Below are 25,571 nucleotides of genomic sequence, written 5' to 3' on the forward strand. Positions count from 1 at the left end.
ATCAGAAGAAAATGAAAACACTAGTTTGAAAATATATGCACTCCAATCTTCACAGCAGCATTATTTACAACTGCTAAGATATGGAAGCAACCTCAGTGTGTATCAACAGATGAATGGATAAAAAAGTTGTAGCACATAAATATATAATGGACTATTACTCAGCCGTAAAAAGAATGAAAACTTTCCATTTGTGACAAAATGGATGCACCTGGAGAGTATTATGCTTAGTGAAGTGAGTCAGAGAAAAACAAATACTGTCTTTTCACTTACATGTGGAATCCAAAAAATAAAACAATGAATGTAACAAAAACAGGCTCACAGATATAGAGAACAAACCAGTGGTTACCAGTGGGGAGAGGGGTAGGGCAGGCGCAAGGTAAGTGAAGGGGATTGAGAGGTATAAACTAATAGGTCTAAAATAAGATACAAACATGTAAAGTACAATACAGGGAATATATTTTATATTCCCAACATTTTATAATAACTTTGAATGGAGTATATAAAAATACAAAATCATCTCAAATTAACATAAGATTGTAAATCAACCATACTTCAATTAAAAGCAGTGTATGCACCGGTGAACAGGCAGAATATCTATGATTTCTTAAACTAAGCTGAACGCTTCCCACCCTTTCTGCACAATCTTAGGAGTGATTTCCTTGCTCTGAAGCAACACAGAATGACCAATCTTTCACATACCTTCTCCGATGTTTGAAAACAAAGATTTTGCTTCTGCTCTGCCTTCTTTTCACCAGATTAAACACACCAAGTCCCTTTAATCATCTCTGATATAAATCCTTATCATCTTAACCACCTTCTGGATGCATCTCCTTCCACCAGCTTGGCAGCATCCCTTCCAAAGCCCTGCCCCAGTAACAAAATATAATTCCTCATATGGTCTGGCCCTGGTGCAGTGTAACAGGACTATTGCTTGTGATTAACATTCTGCCTCTCCCTTCAATGAGTTAGGAGCCACACTAGCATTCTGGAAATTCAGTGTTCAAAGGTGGCTTGTGGGTCAACTGAAACGCCCAGATCTCTGCACACAACTATCAAGCAGGATTTACTGATCTTATACTTCCTTCTCCCCCATCAAGAGAGACTGGTTTCTTCTACCACTGATAAATTGTTTTTTTCCCCTACTATTCTTAAAGCAATGTGCTGTGTGCTCTGCTTAGTTGCTCAGTCATATCCGACTCTTCGCAACCCCATGGACTGTGGCCCACTAGGCTCCTCTGTCAATGGGATTCTCCAGTGGGTTGCCATGTGCTCCTTCAGGGGCTCTTCCCAACCCAGAGATCAAAACCAAGTCTCCTGCATTGCAAGCAGGTTCTTTACCATCTGAGCCATCAGGGAAGCCTTCTTAAAGCAACAGCCTGGATTAAAAATACTGCTGCAGTATGGAATAAGAATAAGCCTCCAGTAAAAGATAATTCCACATAACCTAGGATGATCTATATGTTCAGATATGGCCAGACCAGGCCAAGCCACAGTTCATAATATAGTTAAGTGTTCATTTTGGTGATATATTTCCAATTATATATATATATATATATATATATATATATGTATGTTACATATATTACCAAATATTTTTGTTGTTCAGTGATGTCTGACTCTTTGCAACCCCATGGACTACAGCACATCAGGCTTCCCTGTCCATCACCATCTCCAAGAGCTTGCTCAAACTCATGACCATTGAGTTGGCGATGTCATCCAACCATCTCATCCTCTGTCATCCCCTTCTCCTCCTGCCTTCAATCTTTCCTAGCATCAGAGTCTTTTCCAATGGTTGCCAAAGTACTGGAGCTTCAGCTCCATCATCAGTCCTTCCGATGAAAATTCAGGGTTGACTTCCTTTAGGATTGACTGGTTTGATCTCCTTGCAGTCCAAGGGACTCTCTAGGGTCTTCTCCAACACCACAGTTCAAAGGCATAAATTCTCTGGCTCCCAAAATAGCCCTTTGAACAACTCTTTCACTGAAGTCTCATTTACTGTTTCATGGACAATACATTGTCTAAGTTCAAGGAATGCATAGGAATCTATGAAAATCTAGCCCTTCATTATATAAAGCAATAACTGTGTTGAAATGCATGAAAAGCAATAAGAAAGGAAAACATTTCTAATATTCCAAAGTCAAAGGTATGCATTTAAGGCTGATCAATAGTGCTATCGGGCTTCGCTGGTGCTCAGATGGTAAAGAAACTGCATGCCACTGCAGAAGACCCAGGTTTGACCCCTAGGTCAGGAAGATCCCCTAGAGAAGGAAATGTCAACCCATTCCAGCATTCTTGCCTGGAGAATTCCATCAACAAAGGAGTCCCAAGGGCTACAGTCCATGGCGTTGCAAACAGCCAGACACAACTAAGCGACTAACACTTTACTTTCCATAGTGGTATCACTAAACCTGACAAATTAACATTTAAAAGTCTGTGATTACAAAGATGTGATTAAGTAAATAATGTGGTGAGGAGACATTGTACAAGGTCCTATGAATAAGTCTTTTTGAATATGTCCTGACCGAGGGTAGATTAGTCTCAGTATTATGTTATATTGTTGTTGTTGTTTAGTCGCTAAGTTACGTCCGACTCTGTGACCCCATGGACTGCAGCGCCTCCAGGCTCCTCTGTCCCTAGGATTCTCCAGGCAATAATACTGGAGTGGGTTGCCATGCCCTCCTCTAGGGGATCTTCCTGATCCAGGGATCGAGCCTCCATCTCCGACTTGGCAGGCCAATTCTTTACTACTGAGCCACCTGGGAAGCCATCTTAGTTATACACTAAGATACATTTTACTCTAAGACTCAGTTACCATCTTTCAACCATCCTAAGCATCTATTTCCCTGGTGTCTCAGTCAGTAAAGAGTCTGCCCCCAGTGCAGGAGACCCAAGTTCAATCCCTGGGTTGGGAAGATTCCCTGGAGAAGGAAATGGCAACCCACTCCAGTATTCTTGCTTGGAGAATTCCATGGACAGAGGAGCCTAGCAGGTTATAGTCCATGAGGTCGCAAAGAGTCGGAAACGACTGATTAACTAACACACACGCATCTACTCAAGACTTCCCTGTTTTAGACCATATTTATAATAGGTTAGCCTACAAAATGCCACTAAACTCAAATATTAGATATGCATGATACTTTCATAACTTTCACTACATCTCCTTTATCTATTAATGACCATAAGTCCTCTACAGAAAGTCCTTCCCTGAGACTTACATTGTCAGCATCTTCACCTCTTTTCCTCATCAGGTGTCATTGCACAAACTTGGCTTCAAATCCTCATTGAACCATTACAGTTTACTTTTCTCTCTTCCTTAGTTTAACAAGTATAAGTGAGATCACACCGTTTCCTATTAAGTTGCAGCCCCGAGGGCAGTTTATAATGAAGCCGACCAGGTGTCAAACGTTCCTGCTCTAACCCAAATTAAAAATGCTCCATTTCCACCATTTCCTTTTCAAGTTTTCCAGGGGGAAATAAAGTTTCCCTGAAAATCTCTACTGCTGAGGAATACGATGCAAACAAGGCACAATAGAGCCTTGACAATTCAGTGCCGACAAAAAGCAAAAGTGTCCTGTTTCTGGCCAACGGGGACTGCAGCCAAAACGCTAAATGTCCACTAAAATTCGATCTCCCTTTTCCCATGCTTTACACGTGTTCACTGGAATGTGGCTCCCAGCTAGCACATCTGTCAGCCCCCCTGGCAGCTCAGGGTGGCATCTGACCCATTCAATGAAATATTCAATGGAACATGAGCACAAGCATTATGTGACATTGCCAGGCCCAGCCTGTAACACCTTGAAAAACCCTTCCACGCTCTTTTGAGTTTGGAAGCCACGTTCTGAAGACAGCAGAGGGACTGGTCAGGTTAGGGTCCCTGAGCACCTACGTGGAGCAGAGTTACCGCTGGTCTGCAAAGGTTACCGCAGATGCATTTCCTGAGAGGGAAGAGTGACGTAAAGCATACGTTCATGGACTGTTGGGTCTTTTGTTTCAGCAGCACAGCTTAGGTAACAGAAAATCCTTTTTCTTTTTTTTGTAATTTTGTGCTGTTTTTTATATAAATTTATTTATTTTAATTGAAGGGTAATTACAACATTGTATTGGTTTTGCCATACATCAACATGAATCCCCCACGGGTGTACACGTATTCCTCATCCTGAACCCCCCTCCCACCTCCCTCCCCGTACCATCCCTCTGGCTCATCCCAGTGAACCAACCCTGAGCATCCTGTATCATGCATCGAACCTTCTGCGAAAGGAAAAGTGAGGAGAAACATACATAATGACTGCAAACTCTAACACCGGGTTCAGATGAAAGACAAATGGCGTCCGTGGTTTAATAATCCCAAAGGGAAATAACCTACTGGAATAAACCCTGAGCCAGGGCACTGCCTCTTGAACATCAGTTCAGTTCAGTTCAGTCGCTCAGTCGTGTCCGACTCTTCACGATCCCATGAAAAGCAGCACGCCAGGCCTCCCTGTCCATCACCAACACCCGGAGTTCACTCAGACTCACGTCCATCGAGTCAGTGATGCCATCCAGCCATCTCATCCTCGGTCGTCCCCTTCTCCTCCTGCCCTCAATCCCTCCGAGCATCAGTCTTTTCCAATGAGTCAACTCTTCGCATCAGGTGGCCAAAGTACTGGAGCTTCAGCTTTAGCATCATTCCTTCCCAAGAAATCCCAGGACTGATCTCCTTCAGAATGGACTGGTTGGATCTCCTTGCAGTCCAAGGGACTCACAAGAGTCTTCTCCAACACCACACTTCAAAAGCATCAATTCTTCGGCGCTCAGCCTTCTTCACAGTCCAACTCTCACATCCATACATGACCACTGGAAAAACCATAGCCTTGACTAGACGGACCTTAGTAGGCAAAGTAATGTCTCTGCTCTTGAATATACTATCTAGGTTGGTCATAACTTTTCTTCTAAGGAGTAAGCGTCTTTTAATTTCATGGCTGCAATCACCATCTGCAGTGATTTCGGAGCCAAAAAAATAAAGTCTGCCACTGTTTCCACTGTTTCCCCATCTATTATTTCCCATGAAGTGATGGGACCAGATGCCATGATCTTTGTTTTCTGAATGTTGAGCTTTAAGCCAACTTTTTCACTCTCCTCTTTCACTTTCCTCAAGAGGCTTTGTAGCTCCTCTTCACTTTCTGCCATAAGGGTGGTGTCATCTGCATATCTGAGGTTATTGATATTTCTCCCGGCAATCTTGATTCCAGCTTGTGTTTCTTCCAGCCCAGCGTTTCTCATGATGTACTCTGCATAGAAGTTAAATAAGCAGGGTGACAATATACAGCCTTGACGTACTCCTTTTCCTATTTAGAACCAGTCTGGTGTTCCATGTCCAGTTCTAACTGTTGCTTCCTGACCTGCATACAGATTTCTCAAGAGGCAGGTTAGGTAGTCTGGTATCACCATCTCTTTTAGAATTTTCCACAGTTTACTGTGACTCACATAGTCAAAGACTTTGGCATAGTCAATAAAGCAGAAATAGATGTTTCTCTGGAACTCTCTTGCTTTTTCCATGATCCAGCAGATGTTGGCAATTTGATCTCTGGTTCCTCTGCCTTTTCTAAAACCAGCTTGAACATCAGGGAGTTCACGGTTCACGTATTGCTGAAGTCTGGCTTGGAGAATTTTGAGCATTACTTTACTAGCATGTGAGATGAGTGCAATTGTGCGGTAGTTTGAGCATTCTTTGGCATTGCCTTTCTTTGGGATTGGAATGAAAACTGACCTTTTCCAGTCCTGTGGCCACTGCTGACTTTTCCAAACTTGTTGGCATATTGAGTGCAGCACTTTCACAGCATCATCTTTCAGGAGTTGAAACAGCTCAACCGGAATTCCATCACCTCCACTAGCTTTGTTCGTAGTGACGCTTTCCAAGGCCCACTTGACTTCACATTCCAAGATGTCTGGCTCTAGATTAGTGATCACATCATCATGATTATCTGGGTCGTGAAGATCTTTTTTGTATAGTTCTTCTGTGTATTCTTGCCACCTCTTTTTAATCACTCAGCCGCATCTCCACCTTCTCACCCATCATGCCACATCTCCCACAGGAATGAGAACTCACCCCAGGACTCTGATTCTTCCTTTAACTTCAGATGGCAGCTCATCATCTTAGTCCCAGCCATGGATTCTATTCCTGCTCTGAAGTGCCGGACACCACGGCCTAATCACGGAACACTGCTGGGATTCCTACACATTTTCCTATTCTTCCTCTTGTTTGTCCGTTCTACCAGTTCCCGTTATTTTAGCTCCATGCACAGTGACTAGGACTCTGTGGTTGCTCCTTACTAATGAAGTCACTGGTCTCATCCCATTATACATATACTGGGTTGCTAAATCCAGATTAATCTCCTAGAATAGCATCTCTATGACTACCACCAAAAATGGAGTCTACCGATTAGGGACTGGTAAATTATGGTCTATGCGCCAAATCTGGCCTATTGCCATTTCTGTAAATAAAGTTTATTGGAACACAGCCCTATGCCCTATTACATAGCAGCTTTTGTACTGCAATGGCAACACTGAGTAGCTGTGACATCATAGGCTGCAAAGACTAAAATACTGAGCATCTGGACCTTTACAAGTTTACCAACAGCTGGTATAGACCAACATCATTTCTCATAAAGACAATGGCAGTTATCTTCTTATACCTTATTCATTTAGCACCACTACAAGCACCCAGACTAGCAGAATAAGAAAACCAAAGATAAATAAACATATATATGTATATACATGGTACCAAGGATATAAAAAATACGCTACCTGAAAATGAATACTCATTGGGGGAGGCAGACATGCTGCTAAGATATATACACAAAAAGCCCTAATGAGTAGTAAAATGAGTCAACTTGGACTGCAAGGAGATCCAACCAGTCCATTCTGAAGGACATCAGCCCTGGGATTTCTTTGGAAGGAATGATGCTAAAGCTGAAACTCCAGTACTTTGGCCACCTCATGTGAAGAGTTGACTCACTGGAAAAGACTCTGATGCTGGGAGGGACTGGTGGCAGGAGGAGAAGGGGACGACAGAGGATGAGATGGCTGGATGGCATCACTGACTCGATGGACGTGATGCTGAGTGAACTCCAGGAGTTGGTGGTGGACAGGGAGGCCTGGCGTGCTGCGATTCACGGGGTCGCAGAGTCAGACACGACTGAGCGACTGAACTGAACTGAACTGAGGCAGACAGAGGAAGGAAAGATAGGGGAAAAAATGGGCAGAGGATCTGAATACACACTTTCCCAAAGAAGATATACAGATGGCTAATATGGACATGAAAAGGTGCTCAACGTCACTAATCATTAGAGAAATGGAAATCAAAACTACAATGAAGACTCATCTCAAGCTGTTAGAATGGTGCCTGCATGCATGCATGCTCAATCATGTCCAACTCTTTGCAATCCCATGGACTGTAGCCCACCAGGCTCCTCTGTCCCTGGAAATTTTTAGGCAAGAATACTGAAATGGGTTGCCATTTCCTACACCAGAGGATCTTCCCGACCCAGGGATTGAACCTGGATCTCTTGAGTCCCCTGCATTGGCAGGGGGATTCTTTATCACTGTACCACCAGGGAAGCCCCACCTACTAGAATGGCTCCATTCAAAAAGACAAGAAATAAGTATTGGTGAGGATGTAAGGAAAAGGGAACCCTTGTGCACTGTCAGTGGGAACATAAGTTGGTGCAGTCACTACGGAAAACAGTATGGTGGGCCCTCAAAAACTTAAAAATAGAACTACCATATGACCCAGCAATTTGAAAACACTATTTAGAAAAGATATCTACACCTCTATGCTCACTGCAGCATTATTTACAGTAGCCAAGACATGGAAATAAGCTTACTCTCCATCAATGGATGAATGGATAATGACAGTGCAATGGAATATTACTTGGCCACAAAAAGAAGGAAATACTGCTATTTGAGGGGTGGGTGAAATGAATGAAGGAGACCAAAAGGTACAAACTTCTAGCTATATAATAAATAAGTCCTGGGCATGTAATGCATAGCATGGTGACCACAGTTAATAATGCTGCATTGTATATTTGAAAGTTGTTAACTCTAAGTCCTAAAAATTCTCATCATGTGAAGAAAAACTTGTAACTATGCATGGTGATGGATGTTAACTGGACTTACTGTGATGATCTTTTTGTAATATATACAAATATCATATTACGTTATACACCTAAAACCAATGTAATGTTATAGATCAAATATATCTCAATTTCAAAAAAAGGAGGAATGGTGATTTCCATCTAGTAATCAAGACAGGTTTTATGGAAATGATGAAGCCAAAGTAAGACCTTTAACCAGGAATGGAGCGGGTGCATAGTGGATAAAGGCAGCCAGGGTAACCTGTTACAGCCCATAAAACAAATTCCATCCATATATTGTTTTTCAGCTTCAGGTTTCAACCACTGGGAACGATGCTTTGGGCATCTGGAGTACTGCTTTCTGAGAGGCTCCAACAGCATCCGCCTCATAACGTCTCTGGCTCATCTCCCCGTTTTTCTCGCTCTTCTGCTTTAATCTCTCCATTCACAGACTTCCAGCCGGGCTGCTCTTCCACTGGACAAGATAAGGCACAAGCTAAGCTGTTGTAACAAAGAGACCAAAAGGCACATGGGGCTCCAGAACTGTTTCCTTTTCTGGTAGGTAGGCAGTGGAGGGTAAGGGGACATCAATGCCTTCCAGGGATCCAGGTTCCTGCTATCTAGTTGTCTCACCATCACCTAGAGGGTTATGTGCCTCCACAGGGTCGAGCCGGCCCATCCCTTCCACATCTGCATTCCAGCCCAAGGGAGGGAGAAAAACGTAGAAGACAGAACAGAACTCAGTTTCCTAATTAAGGATGTGGACCAGAAATTACACGTTTATGCCATGTGGGCTATCCAGAACTTAGTCATGTGCTGGCTGCAAAGAAGGCTGAAGAACATAGCATTTCGGAATGGTCCAATACACTGAAGCCAGAGTGCCAAGACTAGTGATGCCAGAGGAAGCAGGCTAGGAACTAGGAGGATTTCACCCGTTTTTCCAACATACTCCATCCCCAATCCAATTTTTTAGTGCAGTGTTCCCCAAATTGGGTCCTAAAGACCACTCTTCTGAGAGAAGCTATTAGGAACACTGTGGAGTAACAGAGGGCTGTGATCAACTTCCTTCCCACTCTCAGATCATTCCGATGCCCAACAGCAAAGGTGTGTAGCGAAGGAACACGTCTAACTTGGTCTTGGTATGGCTTAGCCCAGAATTCTTCAGACTTAAAAGAGCAGGCAATTTGTTTCTTCTATATTATCTATTAACACCCTAGGAATCAATGTCCAACTACAGGATATCAGTTTGTGATACAGTTTAATTTAATAAACATAATTTCTACAAGGTTTTAACATGGCATCTAAAACTCTAATCCAAGTCAAATCAAGGACCACGCTTCACAGAGAGAGCTCCCTGCCACCTGATCAGAGGGCCTACTGCACCCCCAGTTCCTCCGAGAGTCCAACTCTCTGTGCTTATACCCTTTCTTCCTACTCTAGATGTGTCTGCTAACCTCTTCCTCACCCCCTGCTCTCAGAGTTTAGTTGAAATCTCACCTCTTTTCATCTCTTCAATTTCTAATGCTGTTTCTTCTCTGAATTCTTCCAGTATTGTCGCTATTTGACTCTTGAAGCCAAATGGTGAATAAACATGTATCTCTTTTATGTATAGGTACGTTGTCTTCCATATAATTTTCAAGGATCTTTTCTGCAAGCTTTCAGACCTAGCACGAACCACAACTCCCATTTTATAATGGATTTTAAGGGGATTATCATTTTAAATTACTGAAGTTTTAATGATTAAGTTTTTAGTGCTGATGTGTTCAGTTGTGGCTGAGTCTTTGTGACCCCATGGACTGTAACCCTCCAGGTTCCTCTGTCCATGGAATTTTCCAGGCAAGAATACTAGAGTGGGTTGCCATTTTCTTCTCCAAAGCTTTTAGTACCAACAATAATAATTTTGGGCAATCACAAAATAGCACATCACAAAACAAAAACCAATATGATTTAATGGGCTGAGAATTCCATTTACGAACATCCTCATCAGTAGAGAAAAGCGCTGCCTTCCCCAATGTAAGCAATCACCCAAAATCACCACCACGCTTACAGAACAGCCAACAAAACACACGCCAAACTATCCTGACAAAATTTATGTTTCGTTAAAGCATGTTGACTTATGTCCTTTAAAAAGCCTGACATGAAAGCATCTCTGGAAAAAACAATGAACCAAAATCTACTTGAAAACCACAGCTTTAATATAAATATGATATATGAAGATTATTTTGATTAACCTTAAAACAATCTTCAACATTCAAGGGTAAAATCACAAGAGGTAGATAAGAACACTTTAGGTTTCTCCCTGCCTGGAGTCAGTGGGGAAGAGGAAATTGAGAAGTTCAGATCTGAAGAGAATGCACCATGAAGGTAATCTATATAATATTTAGTTCTTTATCATTCAGCCCTTCATTCCTCTACCCAATAAGCATTTATTATGTACCTACTGTGACAGGGCAGAAGCCAGAGATAAGGAGAAACAGTTCTGACCATAAAGGGCTGAGAGAATCCACATGGGAAAATCATGCGAACCCAACTAATGCTAATACAGGTTAGAGTGAAGTCTCTTCATACTGTTCATGGGGTTCTCAAGGCAAGAACACTGAAGTGGTTTGCCACTCCTTTCTCCAGTACGGCAGGTACCGTGGGAGCGAAAAGAAGTGTAATTAATTCTGCTGGCAGAGACCTACAGAGACTGCATAAAGACCGGGGTAGGGGTGGGTGGGTACTGGAACTCAGCCTTGGAGGATGAGACTTCAAAAAGGTGAAAGGGAGAGTGATCGGGGGCAACGTTGCCAGAGGAACGTCATAAAGGCCACAGGGACAAGCGACAAGAAGAGGTATGAGTCCCTGGTGGCTGATGTGGGCCTCGCAGAGCATGCAGTAGAAACCGGGACCGGAGAGATGAAACATGATTTCTGGGTCAACTGTAGCTTATGTACAAAGCTTGCTTACCTAACAAGCTAACAGCAAACCCACACAAGCGTATTTACAAGGTCAAAATAAACCATACATTCGCCTGAAAAAATGAAAACTGCTACGTGGTGCATTCTCTGAAACAGTCCCAAAGCAGAGTTACAGAACTGAGTCATCAGACTATAAAACGCCACAACAAACATCCTCGAGCAAGGGCTTAGACAGCCAGCACTACGCTGTTCTGTTTGCACACATTTTCTAAAACAAAATTTCAGGTTTATGGTCACATTACTGTCAGTCTCTCTAATAAAAATGCACACTTGTATTTCAGCTACATTACTGGCTGAAAAAGCAGTTTTTCATCGACAGCTTTTAAAAATCCCCTCTTCAAATATCCCATTCATCTACTAGTGTTCAAGCTGGATTTCAAAAAAGCAGAGGAGCCAGAGATCAAACTGCCAACATCCATTGGATTATTGAAAAAGCAAGAGAGTTCCAGAAAAACATTTACTTCTGCTTTATTGACTATGCCAAAGCCTTTGACTATGTGGATCAAAACAAACTATAGAAAATTCTTAAAGAGATGAGAATACCAGACCACCTTACTTGCCTCCTGAGAAATCTGTATGCAGGTCAGGAAGCAACAGTTAGAACTGGACATGGAACAACAGACTGGTTCCAAATCAGGAAAGGAGTACATCAAGGCTGTATACTGTCACCCTGCTTGTGTAACTTATATGTAGAGCACATCATGAGAAATGCTGGGCTGAATGAAGCACAAGCTGGAATCAAGACTGCTGGGAAAAGTATCAATAATCTCAGATACACAGATGATTGCAGATTTTCTGCAGATTCCCTCATGGCAGAAAGCGAAGAAGAACTAAAGAGCCTCTTGATGAAAGTGAGAGAGAGTGAAAAAGTTAGCTTAAAACTCAACATTCAGAAAACTAAGATCATGGCATCTGGTCCCATCACTTCATGGGAAATAGATGAGGAAACAGTGAAAACAGGGGCTGTCTTTATTTTGGGGGGCTCCAAAATCACTGCAGATGGTGACTGCAGCCATGAAATTAATAAGACGCCTGCTCCTTGGAAGAAAAGTTGTGACCAACCTAGACAGCATATTCACAAGCAGAGACATTACTTTTCCAACAAAGTTCCATCTAATCAAAGCTATGGTTTTTCCAGTAGTCATGTATGGATGTGAGAGTTGGACTATAAAGAAAGCTGAGTGCCGAAGAATTGATGCTTTTGAACTGTGGTGTTGGAGAAGACTCTTGAGAGTCCCTTGGACTACAGGAAGATACAACCAGTCCATCCCAAGGAAAATCAGTCCTGAATATTCACTGGAAGGACTGATGCTGAAGCTGAAACTCCAATACTTTGGCCATCTCATTTGAAGAGTTGACTCACTGGAAAAGACTCTGATGCTGGGAGGGATTCGGGGCAGGAGGAGAAGGGGATGACAGAGGATGAGATGGTTGGATGGCATCACCGACTCAATGGACATGAATCTGAGTAAACTCCAGGAGTTGGTGATGGACAGGGAGGCCTGGCGTGTTGCAGTCCATAGGATCGCAAAGAGTCAGACGTGACTAAGCAACTGAACTGAGCTACTAGTGAAACTCATACCAAAACAAACAAAATATTTGACACAAAGAGACAGCCACACATGAACACACACACACACACACACAAATGAATACACAGTTAGAAAAATAACAAGGATTTGTCAAGAAAATTTATAACTTCTTTCCTCCAATCAGGCTCAGGGCATTTATTTTTACTGTCATGCCTAAGGGCTTTAAGATTAGTGAATTCATCCTTCAGTCTCAGAAATGTAATTTAAGCAGCACATTCAGTATAAAAACACTCCTACAACAACAAAATAACTGAGAGTTCCCAGTGGAGTTAAATATACTAAAATTACCACCTGTGTGCACAGCAGTTTTATAAACCAAACCATCTTACTCAATCAGGTAATAAGAACCTCGGGTAGAAGCCAGACTCATGGTGTGACCCTGGTCAATCTTGAAGACTTTTTCCACCCTTAAGTTTGCAACAATAAAACTGTGCATCTATCAGTTTCTTGGTATGAGGTTCAATGTTTCATGTCACTTCTTGATTCTGCGCACAGGCTATCACGATTTCAACTCTTGCTCCATTTCTTGCCTCTCTTTCCACTGTTCCCTATTTCCTGCCCTCAAATCTATTCAGGGAAGTCTCTTCAACGGACTCTGTTGACAGTGCAGGTTTCACACATCACTTCTCATCAGCATCGAGCCGATGAATCCTAGATAGAACTCTAACTGTCCCCCAAAAAGCTGCTGAACAAATGCCTGGACGGCACGCTTTCTGTTCCTGCAAACTAAGGTGAAAACGGTGTAAAATCAAATGGCATCAATTATGAGTTAAATAGGAAACTCAGAATAAAAAGTTGACCCAAACTCTATTTTTCATCCAGGTGAGGCTAGTGGAGGTAAGAAGGAACTAGGAAGATTTAGGACAGGTAAGGGTAGAAAGAAGCAAAAAGGTGAGACGAGCGTCAACAACCTCAGTACCATTGCCTTTAAGAGACAATCACACTTGTCAATTATATTTCAAAACAAAAAAGAGAACCATGGCATGGAAAGTAGATCCTTAAGACAACTCAGTACAATACAATCAATATGTGCGGTGCACTTTCTATGGGTGAAGCACCAAGGGGACTGCACAGCAGACTGACCCGCCACACTTCTGTCATAAACGTGCTGTGCTTAGTCGCTCAGTCGGGTCTGACTCTTTGCGACCCTTTGGACTGTAGCCCACCAGGCTTCTCTGTCCGTGGGATCTCCCAGGCAAGAATACTGCAGTGGACTGCCATCTTCTCCCCCAGGGGATCTTCCCATCCTAGGGATCAAACCTGTGGGATCAAATCCAGGGATCGTCTACGTCTCCTGCAATGCAGGTGGATTCTTTATCCACTGAGCCATCAGGGAAGCCTTTGAACATATTTGTTTAAAACACCAAAGAGCTGATTTTTCAAATTTAATAAAGCCTTCTTTATGTACCACTTTTCCCCCATTAAACGATAATTACAGAAAAATGGGTGAAGATCTGAATGGAGGGAAAAATGAAGGCAGAGATGATGAAACCTCTCCGAGTATAGTAAATGAGCATGGTAAATACATAAAAGGCACGTCATAAGATCTTTCCCATCTGTTAGAAGGTGGATTGAAAATCTGACTCAAGGCTTTCTGGCAGCCAGAGCATAGAGTGAACACCCCTGGCTGTATACTTCACTGTCTGCATAATAAACCCCAAATCAGCTCAAGGGAAACCCAATTCTAAGACTAAGACTAGACAGGAGTATCTTCCATAGGTCCTTGGAAAAGGCACCTCTTAACTGACCCCCATGCTTTACAGTACTGTTTCTTAAAAGGCATGCCAGTGAAGAAAGTTCAGTAAAACATCTGGGTGCTGGATCCCATACCATGCAGTCTAAACACATAGCTCAGAAAAAAAGAGCTGGCATTTGTTTTAAAAACCAGGAAAATTAATACTGTGGCAAGTTAAATGGGATCAAAAATCAGATACTTCTCGAATGCAGCTCAGATAATGCTGTTTTATTATCAATATCTATTGGTTTATAGCCTGTAGGTGAGGCCAAGGTGTCTATTATATAATGGTTTTAGGGTTCTAAAGCTAGATTCTCTTGAAAAACAACATTTCACAGATGAAATCACTAGCAATGACGATTAAGTATTAGAACACGACAAATCATAATTCCTAATACTATTATGCCATGCTCACCCCATGTCAAATAAATTCCAGTTTCTTTTTAAAGGGGGAAAACAGTTATTAAAATCATTAGTTAAAACTGCCACTTTACTGACTGCCTAAGATCATAAAAGAGGATTTTCAACCACTACGACATTCTGACACTGACAATATTTTATTCAACAGTGTATTTACAACCCGTGGTAAAAATAATAAAATGGCAATTTGAGAGATGAAAAAGGCTTTTGAGACCACTTAGACAAATCTTGTTTTGAAAAGGGAGTGAAACAGGCTCAAGTAGGCTGAATGACTTGGCTAAGGTCAGGAGCTAAGTGGCAGCAGGGCCGGGTTGACCGTCAAACATTCCAATTGCTTAACACCAACGAAATTAGCTGCTCATTTTTATTCTATGAAGTAAACACATTTTGTTGACACAGCTACTGATCAACCAATATTTAGCCTCCGGTTTTCTACTGCAGTTTCATAAGGACTGCATTTAACAAACATTGAATATTTATCTGTCAAGCTACAAAATGATTTTCCAACTTAGAACTTGCTGTAAAACAGAATCCTGTTAACTTGCAATAAATAGTAAAATACAAAAATTAAAAAAAAAAAAACAGCACTAATACCTAAGTGCTGGGAAAGTAGCAATGTTTAACATTGAACAGATAAATTGGTCTAGAATTACTCTGAAACCAAAGCATCCATGTCTTTTCCATACTGTAAGTACAATCACCAGGAGACAGCTCTGAAATCAGGATTACAGACTATAGCTTGCCAGTTACAAACACATGACAGAGAATCATAGGAAAGTATCAAACAAGAATGACACGTTTATTAAAGATGAAAACAACTTCTAAATTGACATTTGGTGGTGGCATTAAAGGCTTCCCTGGTGCCTCAGATGGTAAAGAATCTGCCCGCAGACCAGGGTTTGATCCCAGGATCGGGAAGATTCCCTGGAGAAGGGAATAGCTACCCACTCCAGTATTCTTGCCTTGAGAATTCCATGGACAGAGGAGCCTAGTAGGCTACAATCCATGGGGTCTACAAAGAGCTGGACACAATTGAGTTGGAACATGTTTATGCTTTGTTTCTAGGGGTTAGGGGGAAAAAAAAAAAAAAAAAAGCCCAGGCAATACTTAACTTCTCTGCAAAGTACACTTGATTTTTAAAAATTTTAAACGTAGCTTCTGTAGAGACCCACATACAGTGCCGGTGGCTTGAAATCACATCAGGGAATCTCTTCAACTAAGTAGCAGAAGACCCAAATTAAGGAAGGAACAATAAGCCAGGCGCTTTCTGTTCAGTGATTAATTCATCAGGCAGCATGATCACTCGAAGCTGTGTCCTCCAGAACAGAAAGGCCAGCGGGAGCTGTGGACTGGCCCGACAACCACTCAGCCACAGCACAGGAGACAAGCAGAGGTGTGGGAGCCCCTCCCACTCCCCCCGACCCCTGAACATGACTGTGGATGCTAGGCTATGCCCAGCCAAAGGCAACACAGCGTGCTCTGGTCTCATGCCTCAGACTAAATGTGTCCTTTAAAAAGCAATTCAGCTATACTAAACATACTCATGTTGACAAACTTTCTTTCTACCCGCCAAATACTTGCAATTACTCACCGACCATGTGAAACATAAACTGTCTATTTTTCAAAATCACCAAATGCTCCTGTAAGGCACATTCATACTTTCAGAAAAGGCCAAATATAATCAGGAATGCTTACTTGAGATACTACTAATGACAAGTCCTTGCAAGCTAGGATTTTATGAGCTGTCAGGTCACATACATCACTTTTTTTTTTTTCCTGCTGCTTTCAGAGGCTCTAGGGATCTGAATGTTTACAACAAGATATAAAGAGAAATAATGCTTGTCTTTAGTCACAGGACTTTTCATATCAAATGGGGCAATCACAAAACAGTGAGATCTTAGAATGAAAGATGTCCTTCACAATCAGTTAATTTGATTTACAGAAAATGGTTTAGTAGCCCTAACTAAAAAACTCCAAAGCAGCCAGGATATTTCTGTCAGTTCTTTTATGGTACAATTTCAAAGAGCATATAAAGAAGTACACTCAAAACTTCTCTTTACTCTTTGGGGGTCTTGAATTAGACAAGTAAAACAATGGAAGCTTTTCCATTTCTGAAGTTCAGCAAATTGACTTAACAGCACAGGGATGACTTACAAATCTGCAAATTAGTAACAGTCAAACACAAGGCTTCTTCAGATGATTACATAGAGGCAAAGTGCTAACCAGAGTTCTCCTATAATTAAGCCAAGTAAGTCCCACAGTATCGTTTTCGACCTCTTTAAAAGAGCACATAATTCCTGCTGGGGCATGCAATGGCACTCCTTGGATAGCATCAGCTGGGAAACATGGAGAAAAACAGCTTAGAGTCGACAATCTGAGAAAGAGCAGCCAGTCTGAGGACCCATAAACTTTCTACTCAAAATGTTAAATGGATTTAACAGAAAACTGACTCAAGTCATTTAAATCTAAATGGTATATAGTGAAGGGGGGGCGGTCCTTGTATTGGGGTGCTTTACTATTTGGTATATTTTTGACTGTAAAGTACAACATTTATCAGTTCAGTTCAGTTGCTCAGTTGTGTCCAACTCTTTGCTACTCCATGAATCACAGCACGCCAGGCCTCCCTGTCCATCACCAACTCCCAGAGTTCACTCAAACTCATATCCATCAAGTTGGTGATGCCATCCAGCCATCTCATCCTCTGTCGTCCCCTTCTCCTCCTGCCCCCAATCCCTCCCAGCATCCGGGTCTTTTCCAATGAGTCAACTCTTCGCATGAGGTGGCCAAAGTATTGGAGTTTCAGCTTCAGCATCAGTCCTTCCAATGAACACCCAGGACTGATCTCCTTCAGAATGGACCGGTTGGATCTCCTTGCAGTCCAAGGGACTCTCAAGAGTCTTCTCCAACACCACACTTCAAAAGCATCAATTCTTCGGCACTCAGCTTTCTTCACAGTCCAACTCTCACATCCATACATGACCACTGGAAAAACCATAGCCTTGACTAGACGGACCTTTGTTGGCAAAGTAATGTCTCTGCTTTTCAATATGCTCTCTAGGTTGGTCATAACTTTTCTTCCAAGGAGTAAGGGTCTTTTAATTTCATGGCTGCAGTCACCATCTGCAGTGATTTTGGAGCCTAAAAAAATAAAGTCTGACACTGTTTCCCCATCTATTTCCCATGAAGTGATGGGAGCAGATGCCATGATCTTTGTTTTCTGAATGTTGAGCTTTAAGCCAACTTTTTCACTCTCCTCTTTCACTTTCATCAAGAGGCTTGCAAACACAACATTTATACTAAGACACAAATTTCACAAAATGAAAAAAACAGCCTCTCTCCAATTAAGTCTACCATTTCACATCTTTGCCCCTTTCCTAGTTATAAGGAACAAAATGTCCTTCCTCATTCTGTTTCAAACTTTCAGGGAAGGTATTTAAAAATGCATTTAAAGATTTTTTCCCATCATTCCAAGCCCTGAGAAGCTTGGAGAGGAAAAGAAAAAAGAAAAAAATGAACAGAAGTGAAAGCGACAAGAAAATGGTAACGACATCACTTTCCGCTTTTCTTTTACAGTGCACAACTGAAGGGGAAAAAACACCATCTTTTTCTCCTTAACAATCTGAAACTGATTTATGAGGTGGGGAGGCGGTGCTAGGAACTCAAACTCAAACCACGAGCTCCCCAACCGCACATACCTGGAAGGCTCGATTTAAAAAGTCTGTCTTTCCTCATCAGGCTCGGAGTTCGGGCACCTGAGCTCCTGTCCGGCTCCGCGGCAACCCCAGTTACTACCAGCACTGTCTCCCCGTCTTCCTTGCCTCTTTTGGGCACGTCCACTCCCCCCTCCTCCTCCAAGAGACGGTTCCACACAAACCACATACAGCCGTGTCAGGCCAACTGTTACTCACCAGCACACACTCATGATTCACCCGTCTCTCGAGTCTCGGAACAAAACGCGAGTTTTTCTTCCCTCTTCGAAAGGGAGGTGCTGCTGGTTTTCAGGATGGACATTTCGCTTTCCTACCACAGTGCTCACTCGGGGCAGCACTCCAGCTCGCCTAACCGTTTCCTTAGCCCCCTTCGGCACCGATGATCGAGCCGACAGCAGAACGGCTCTGAAAACTTACTCCAGACAGCAGTCTGGACGCGGACAAACTGCCTCCCGGGGCGTTTGTGCTGCCCCCAGCCCTGGGCCGCAGCCTCACGGTCCCTGCACCCCAGCTTAACCGAGGTGATGCGCCGGCGCACGTCCGCGCCGCCCTGGGCTCCCGGGGGTGACCCCGGCGGTGGACACCCGGCCCGCGTCCGCAGCCCGGGCGACCACTTGCCGGCGGGTCCTCCCGCGCGCGGCGCTGGGCGGCCGGGCCAGCAAAACGCAAGGCATGTCCCTCCGCCGCGCTTTCGCGCCCGCCGAAGTTGCCCCACGCAAAGTTTTCCGGTCGCCTCCCTCGCCCCGGGCTCGGGCTTACCTGGGGCATCGGCGGCCGCGGGTGCGCCGGGCCTGGGGTTCCGGGGGTCGGCAGCAGCCGCGCGCGCCAGGGCCAGGGGCCCCTCCGGAGCATCATCCCGCCGGGCGCTGCGCTCCCGCTCCAGTCAACCGGCCATCACCGGCGCCTCGCCGCTGGGAGCCGGCGTTCTCCGTCGGCGCAGCCTCGCCGAGCCCCCGCCTCCCGGCGCCGCGCAGCGCGGGGAGGGCTGACGGGAGGGTGTGTCCGTCTCCCCTCGGCTCGTCTTCGTGCGCACCCCGGCGCGAGGCTGTTTTCTCTCCTCCGACCAAAATTTGAAAAGCGGGCGAGGGCGGGGTGGAAATAAAGCGCGAGGGAGCAGCCCTCCGCATCTCGGGTTTCGAGGGGCAGCGCGGCTGCTCGTCCGGCCTCCTTGCCGCGGAAGACCTTTCTGGAATGAAGGCGGCCGGCCCCCTTGCACCTTGCGGGCTGATTTCAAAGCTCGCGAATAAATCTGGGTCCTCGGTGCCCTAGGGGCCGTCTGCTCCATTGCAGCCCGCGGGGCCGGGAGCATGGGGTGAGCGGAGAAGAGCCATGGCCATCTGGGGAGAGGCGGGGGCTCTCTGGAAGTTTCCCTCGTGGACTGAGCAGAGAGGAGGGAGAGAAGCAGGTCCACCGAGGCGCCACCTCTCAGTTGGCTTACGGCGTTGGGCTGTGGTCGTCCCAGGCCCCAGAGGTTTGCGGTTCACTAAAACGGTGACCCACCCAGAGCTCTTTGGGACAGTCTTTCCCATAGCCCAAGTGGCTTCTTCTTTGAAAAGCACGGGTTTAACTGAATGAGGTGAAAGTTCTTAGTCTTCCCCGTGATTGGGAGATTTCATGTTTGACTTGGAAACATTTTGTTTGTAAAAACAAACACAAACCATCTAAAAGGAGTCCAGTCCAACTTTCACATAGCTTCCTTACAACGCAGTTGCTAGACAAAACACAGGATGCCCAGTTAAATATGATTCTCAGATAAACAACATAATATTTTTTTTAGTATAGTGAAATTCTCTCAGTGGTGTCCAACTCTCTGCGACCCCATGGACTATACACTCCATGCAATTCTCCAGGCCAGGATACTGGACTGGGTAGCCTTTTCCTTCTCTAGGGGCTCTTCCAACCCAGGGGTCAAACCCAGGTCTCCTGCATTGCAGGCGGATTCTTTACCAGCTGAGCCACAGGGAAGCCCAGGAATACTGGAGTGGGTAGTCTATCCCTTCTCTAGCGGATCTTCCCGACCCAGGAATCAAATCCGGGTTTCCTGCATTGCAGGCGGATTCTTTGCCAATCCAGCTATCAGGAAGCCCCGTTTTTAGTATAAGTATGGCCAAAATAGAAGGCGATGGCACCCCACTCCAGTACTCTTGCCTGGAAAATCTCATGGACGGAGGAGCCTGGTAGGCTGCAGTCCATGGGGTCGCGAAGAGTCGGACACGACTGAGCGACTTCACTTTCACTTTTCACTCTCATGCATTGGAGAAGGAAATGGCAACCCACTCGTGTTCTTGCCTGGAGAATCCCAGGGACAGGGAGCCTGGTGGGCTGCCGTCTATGGGCTCACACAGAGTCGGACACGACTGAAGCGACTTAGCAGCAGCAGCAGCAGCAGCAGCATGGCCCAAATATTGCCTGGGTCACACATTCTTTTTTCCAAGAATATTGGGACATACTATACTAAATTATTTATTACTTAACTGTAATTCAGATTTAACTGGGCATGTCTCATTTTTATTTGCTAAATCTGCAAGAGGCTTGAGTTAATGAATTGGCAAACTGCAACAAGTCGCAAATCTCACCTGATGACTATCTCCTTTCATTATTGAAAAAAAATGTAACTTTCTATGATAGCAAAAACTGTCATCAGTTAAGGTTTATTCATATGTGTTAATGAGCATCTGCATTTCAAAATACCATGCTCTTCACTGAGAGTGACACATTAAACAATAAGTCCGCATGGGAAGTAATTTACTTAGTACCTGAGTCCTAGAAGGAAATTTGCTAGTATTTGCTAGTACTCCCAATGAGACCAACCTAGATAGCATATTCAAAAGCAGAGACATTACTTTGCCGACTAAGGTCAGTCTAGTCAAGGCTATGGTTTTTCCTGTGGTCATGTATGGATGTGAGAGTTGGACTGTGAAGAAGGCTGAGCACCAAAGAATTGATGCTTTTGAACTGTGGTGTTGGAGAAGACTCTTGAGAGACCCTTGGACTGCAGGGAGATCCAACCAGTCCATTCTGAAGGACATCAGCCCTGGGATTTCTTTGGAAGGACTGATGCTAAAGCTGAAACTCCAGTACTTTGGCCACCTCATGAGAAGAGTTGACTCATTGGAAAAGACTCTGATGCTGGGAGGGATTGAGGGCAGGAGGCGAAGGGGACGACAGAGGATGAGATGGCTGGATGGCATCACTGACTCGATGGACTTGAATCTGAGTGAACTCTGGGAGTTGGTGATGGACAGGGAGGCCTGGCGTGCTGCGATTCATGGGATCGCAGAGTCGGACACGACTGAGGGACTGAACTGAACTGTGAATAATGTTGCAATAAACAAGTAAGTGCAGATATGTTTTTGAGATACTTATTTCATTTCTTTTGGATATTTATCTACTAATGGGATTGCTGGATCTGTGGTAATTCTATTTTAAGTTTTTGAGGAAACTCATACTGATTTCTTTAATGGCTGTACCAATTTACATTCCCACCAGCAGTGTACAAGGGTTCCCTTTTCTTCAGTAGCCTAGATATGGAAACAATTCAAGGAGTCCAAGGGATGACCGGACAAAGAAAATTATATATAGATGACATACATATATTCAAAATGGGCTATTAGTCACCTATAAAATAGAAGGAAATTCTGCCATATGGACAATATAGATAAACAGAGAGAACATTATGGTAAATGAAATGTCAGAGAAAGACAAATACTATATGATCTCATTAATATATGGAATCTAAAAAAGTTAAATCCACAGAACCAGAGTAGAACAGTAGTTTCCAGGGACTGGGAGATGGGGAAAATGGGGAGATGTTGGTCAGGAATTACTTTCAGTTATAATATGAATAAGTTCTGATCTAATGTACAATGCGGTGACTATAGTTAGTAGTACTTGAAATTTTGCTAAGAGTAGTTCTTGACTAACCACACCAAAAAAAAAGTAACTTTATGAGGTAATGAATGTGTTAATCAATTTCATTGTGGTTATTATTCACAATGTATACAGATATCAAATCTTCACTTTGTTCAAGTTAAATATATACATTTTTTATTTGTCAGTTAATTATACCTCAGTAGAGCTGGGGATGGGGAGGGGAAAAAAAAGAATTTTATTTGGAGGGAAATGGAGAAGAGGAGAAAACGTTCATTTTGAGCACAGACTGCTCAAATCTCTGCTATATCACTGTAATACTCTTCTACAGGTTTTTTGGGGCTACATTCCCTTCAGTTGCCTTTTTATGGGACAACAATTTTGTAATAGTTTCTCTGGAGCAAATAGAAAATATAATTGTCTTCTCTCTAGCACATTAATTTGTTTTTAATATCATTAATAGTTTAGAAAAGTCTTTAAGTATTACAATTCACTATTGGTGGTGTCATGAAAATTGTTATGCTTGTTCTTAAATTTGGAAAAGTTTCTATCCAGTGTTTTTCATACCTGAGCTGTTAACAGTTGGAAGCATAGTTCGCAGACTAGCTTCTGAGTCCATTGATTCCAAGCATCATTTCTTTTTTACTAGCCACATACACGGGTCATTTGGCACTGCAGGGAACATTCATAATTCAATGCAATCTCTGGTCCTGCACTTTTGTCACAACAGTAGGGGATATTATTCTTGGAAGTCATTCCTACAAAGGTATGGCTAATGATATTTAATAATATTTGGAAATGATGGTGAGCCACATACAATTATCCCACTAAACCAAAACTAAATGTATTTTCAACTGTTTTTGTTGGATTTTGAAAATGGCCATGGCCACTCAGCTACCTGACACAAGGGAACATACAACAGAAGGGTGATTGGATAGGAAAGTGACAGTGGCCTTAACTGATTCCAGTTAAAATATTTTAGATATTAAGAAACATATCACCAAGTGAATGCATCACTAGGGCTTGCCCCCGACAAGGGACTTGGGAAGGGATTATGCAAGTGAAGACCCCTGAAGTTTAAGCTAAATCAAGTTTGCTGACACCTAAAGTCCTCAAAAGGGGATCCCCTGGTGGCTCAGTGGCAAAGAAATCCGCCTGCAATGCAGGAGACGCAAGGGACGTGGGTTCAATCCCTGGGTCAAGAAGATCCCCTGGAAAAGGCAATGGCTACCCACTCCAATATTCTTGCCTGGAGAATTCCATGGACAGAGGAGCTTGGCAGGCTACAGTCCGTGGGCTCACAAAGAGTCGGACGTGACTGAGCGACTAACTTTTAAGTCCTCAAAACATGCTATTACTCCAAACCATTCCATAGCACTCAGCGCCTGCATATAACTACGAGTTAACTCTCCAGCTAGATTAGAAATGCCGGGGGCAGGTGCTGCGTCAGAGTGCCTAGCACAAGACCTGCTTTAAATTAGACAGTCAGTGAGGAACAGATGAAACTGCTAAAGGGCAGGAAGACAAATTGCAAGAACTTAAGACAGATGCCATGGGGAAATGTTTGGGTGCTATGGATAACAATATTCAGAGAGGGAGGTGCCCTGTGAGTGCTGGAGCGTAAGGACCAGAGAGCTCAGAACTAACGAAGGGTAAGACAGGTACAGGAAGGACCTTAAAAGCCACCAAGGTGATTCTATCTATATAAAATGTCCAGGAAGGGAAAATTCATGGAGATGGAAAGTAGATTTATAGTTGACTGGAGCTGAAGGTAGAATTGGGAGTGAGGCAAATAAATGAGCATGAGGAATATTTTGGGGGTGCTGGAAATGACCTAAGTTGGATTGTGGTTATTGTGTAAGTCTTTAAATTTGCTAATAATCATCTGTATACTTTTGAGTGAAATTTATGATATGTAAATGATAGCAATACAGCTGGTTGTTTTTTTGTTTTTTTTTCTGAAAAGGGAAAACTAAGATTCAAATGCAAAGAGGTTGTAATAAGTCAGTAGTGTTAACGAACTAGCTGTGAGTAATTGTTCAGTCTCACCAAGATTCCCGCACATGGTGGTGAAGTGTGTTGTGCACATGACCCATTGTGTGGACAGGGCAGCCCTGGAACCTGTCTGTCTGCAGCGTCCAGAGCTTTCTCACTTTGCTGGCTCCCCAAGTTACTAGTTACTGTGTGGCCAGTGAAAAGAAGCAACATGCAACATGAATGCCCAGACACTGGCCTGTGGAATATTCTTCAAATATTACAGCTCACATATGAAAAACACTTCAAGAATTGACATGACATTATCAGTGCTGAGTTATAAAGTTCGGAGACACGTTTCTAAACTAAAATGATGTGAGAGAAAACAACATGCTGATGATCTTTTCTATGGGAGACAGACACTTTACCGTCTGAACCACCGGGGAAGTCACAGTGATATGAGTGGCAACTAATTTCTTAAAAATTATTGTGGCGGGGGTTGTGCTTTTAAAAAGTTTGTTATATATCACTGATTTTCTCACTCTTAAGTATTCATTACCATGCCAACTTTGCATTGCTAATTTTTTAGTATTTTTCTTAAAGAATTTCTCCCAAATTATAACCTCAGACTCAACAAAACTTGGATCTGCCCTTGTGGGTCAGGCATAAGCATTTTGTGCTATCTTGTTTAGTCATTATAAAAGCCTTATGGGATTCCTGTTATTAGATTCCCCATTACAGGCGAAGAAACCAGCTAATAGGTTAAGTAACTTATTTAAAGTCATACAGTCAGAATTCGGGCTTTCCTTGTGGCTCAGCTGGTAAAGAATCCGCCTGCAATGCAGGAGACCTGGGTTCGATCTCTGGTTTGGGGAAGATCCCCTGGAGAATGGCATGGCAACCCACTCCAGTATTCTTGCCTGGAGAATCCCCATGGACAGAGAAGCCTGGCGGGCTATAGTCCATACAGTCGCAAAGGGTCGAACATGACTGAGTGACTAAGCACACACACAGTCAGAATTCAAGCCTAGAACTGTGTAGCTGACACCATGTTTTCCACTCCAAGATCCCAAGATAACCTTGACCTTACATTGCCTGTCTCTTCTGACATCACTTAACCACCGACCTTCTCATAGCTATAGCTGGGATCAGCGTGTGAGGTGAATCAATTGCAGAGTCAAATCCTTTCTTTCTTTAAC

The 25,571-nt window shown here is 43.4% G+C and overlaps 1 protein-coding gene across 1 annotated transcript in view; it reads right to left on the minus strand.

The window, feature by feature from the left end:
- Positions 1-19,426, minus strand: part of MCUB (mitochondrial calcium uniporter dominant negative subunit beta) — a 98,842-nt gene extending 79,416 nt beyond the window's left edge. Inside the window, exon 1 of the mRNA XM_052642234.1 lies at positions 19,288-19,426. Within this exon, the coding sequence (XP_052498194.1) occupies positions 19,288-19,383 (96 nt within the window). The 5' untranslated portion in view covers positions 19,384-19,426. The remainder of the gene's footprint in view (positions 1-19,287) is intronic.
- Positions 19,427-25,571: the final 6,145 nt, after the last annotated feature.

This window comes from Budorcas taxicolor, chromosome 6 (assembly GCF_023091745.1).
Source record: "Budorcas taxicolor isolate Tak-1 chromosome 6, Takin1.1, whole genome shotgun sequence".
Classification (NCBI taxonomy): Eukaryota; Metazoa; Chordata; class Mammalia; order Artiodactyla; family Bovidae; genus Budorcas; species Budorcas taxicolor.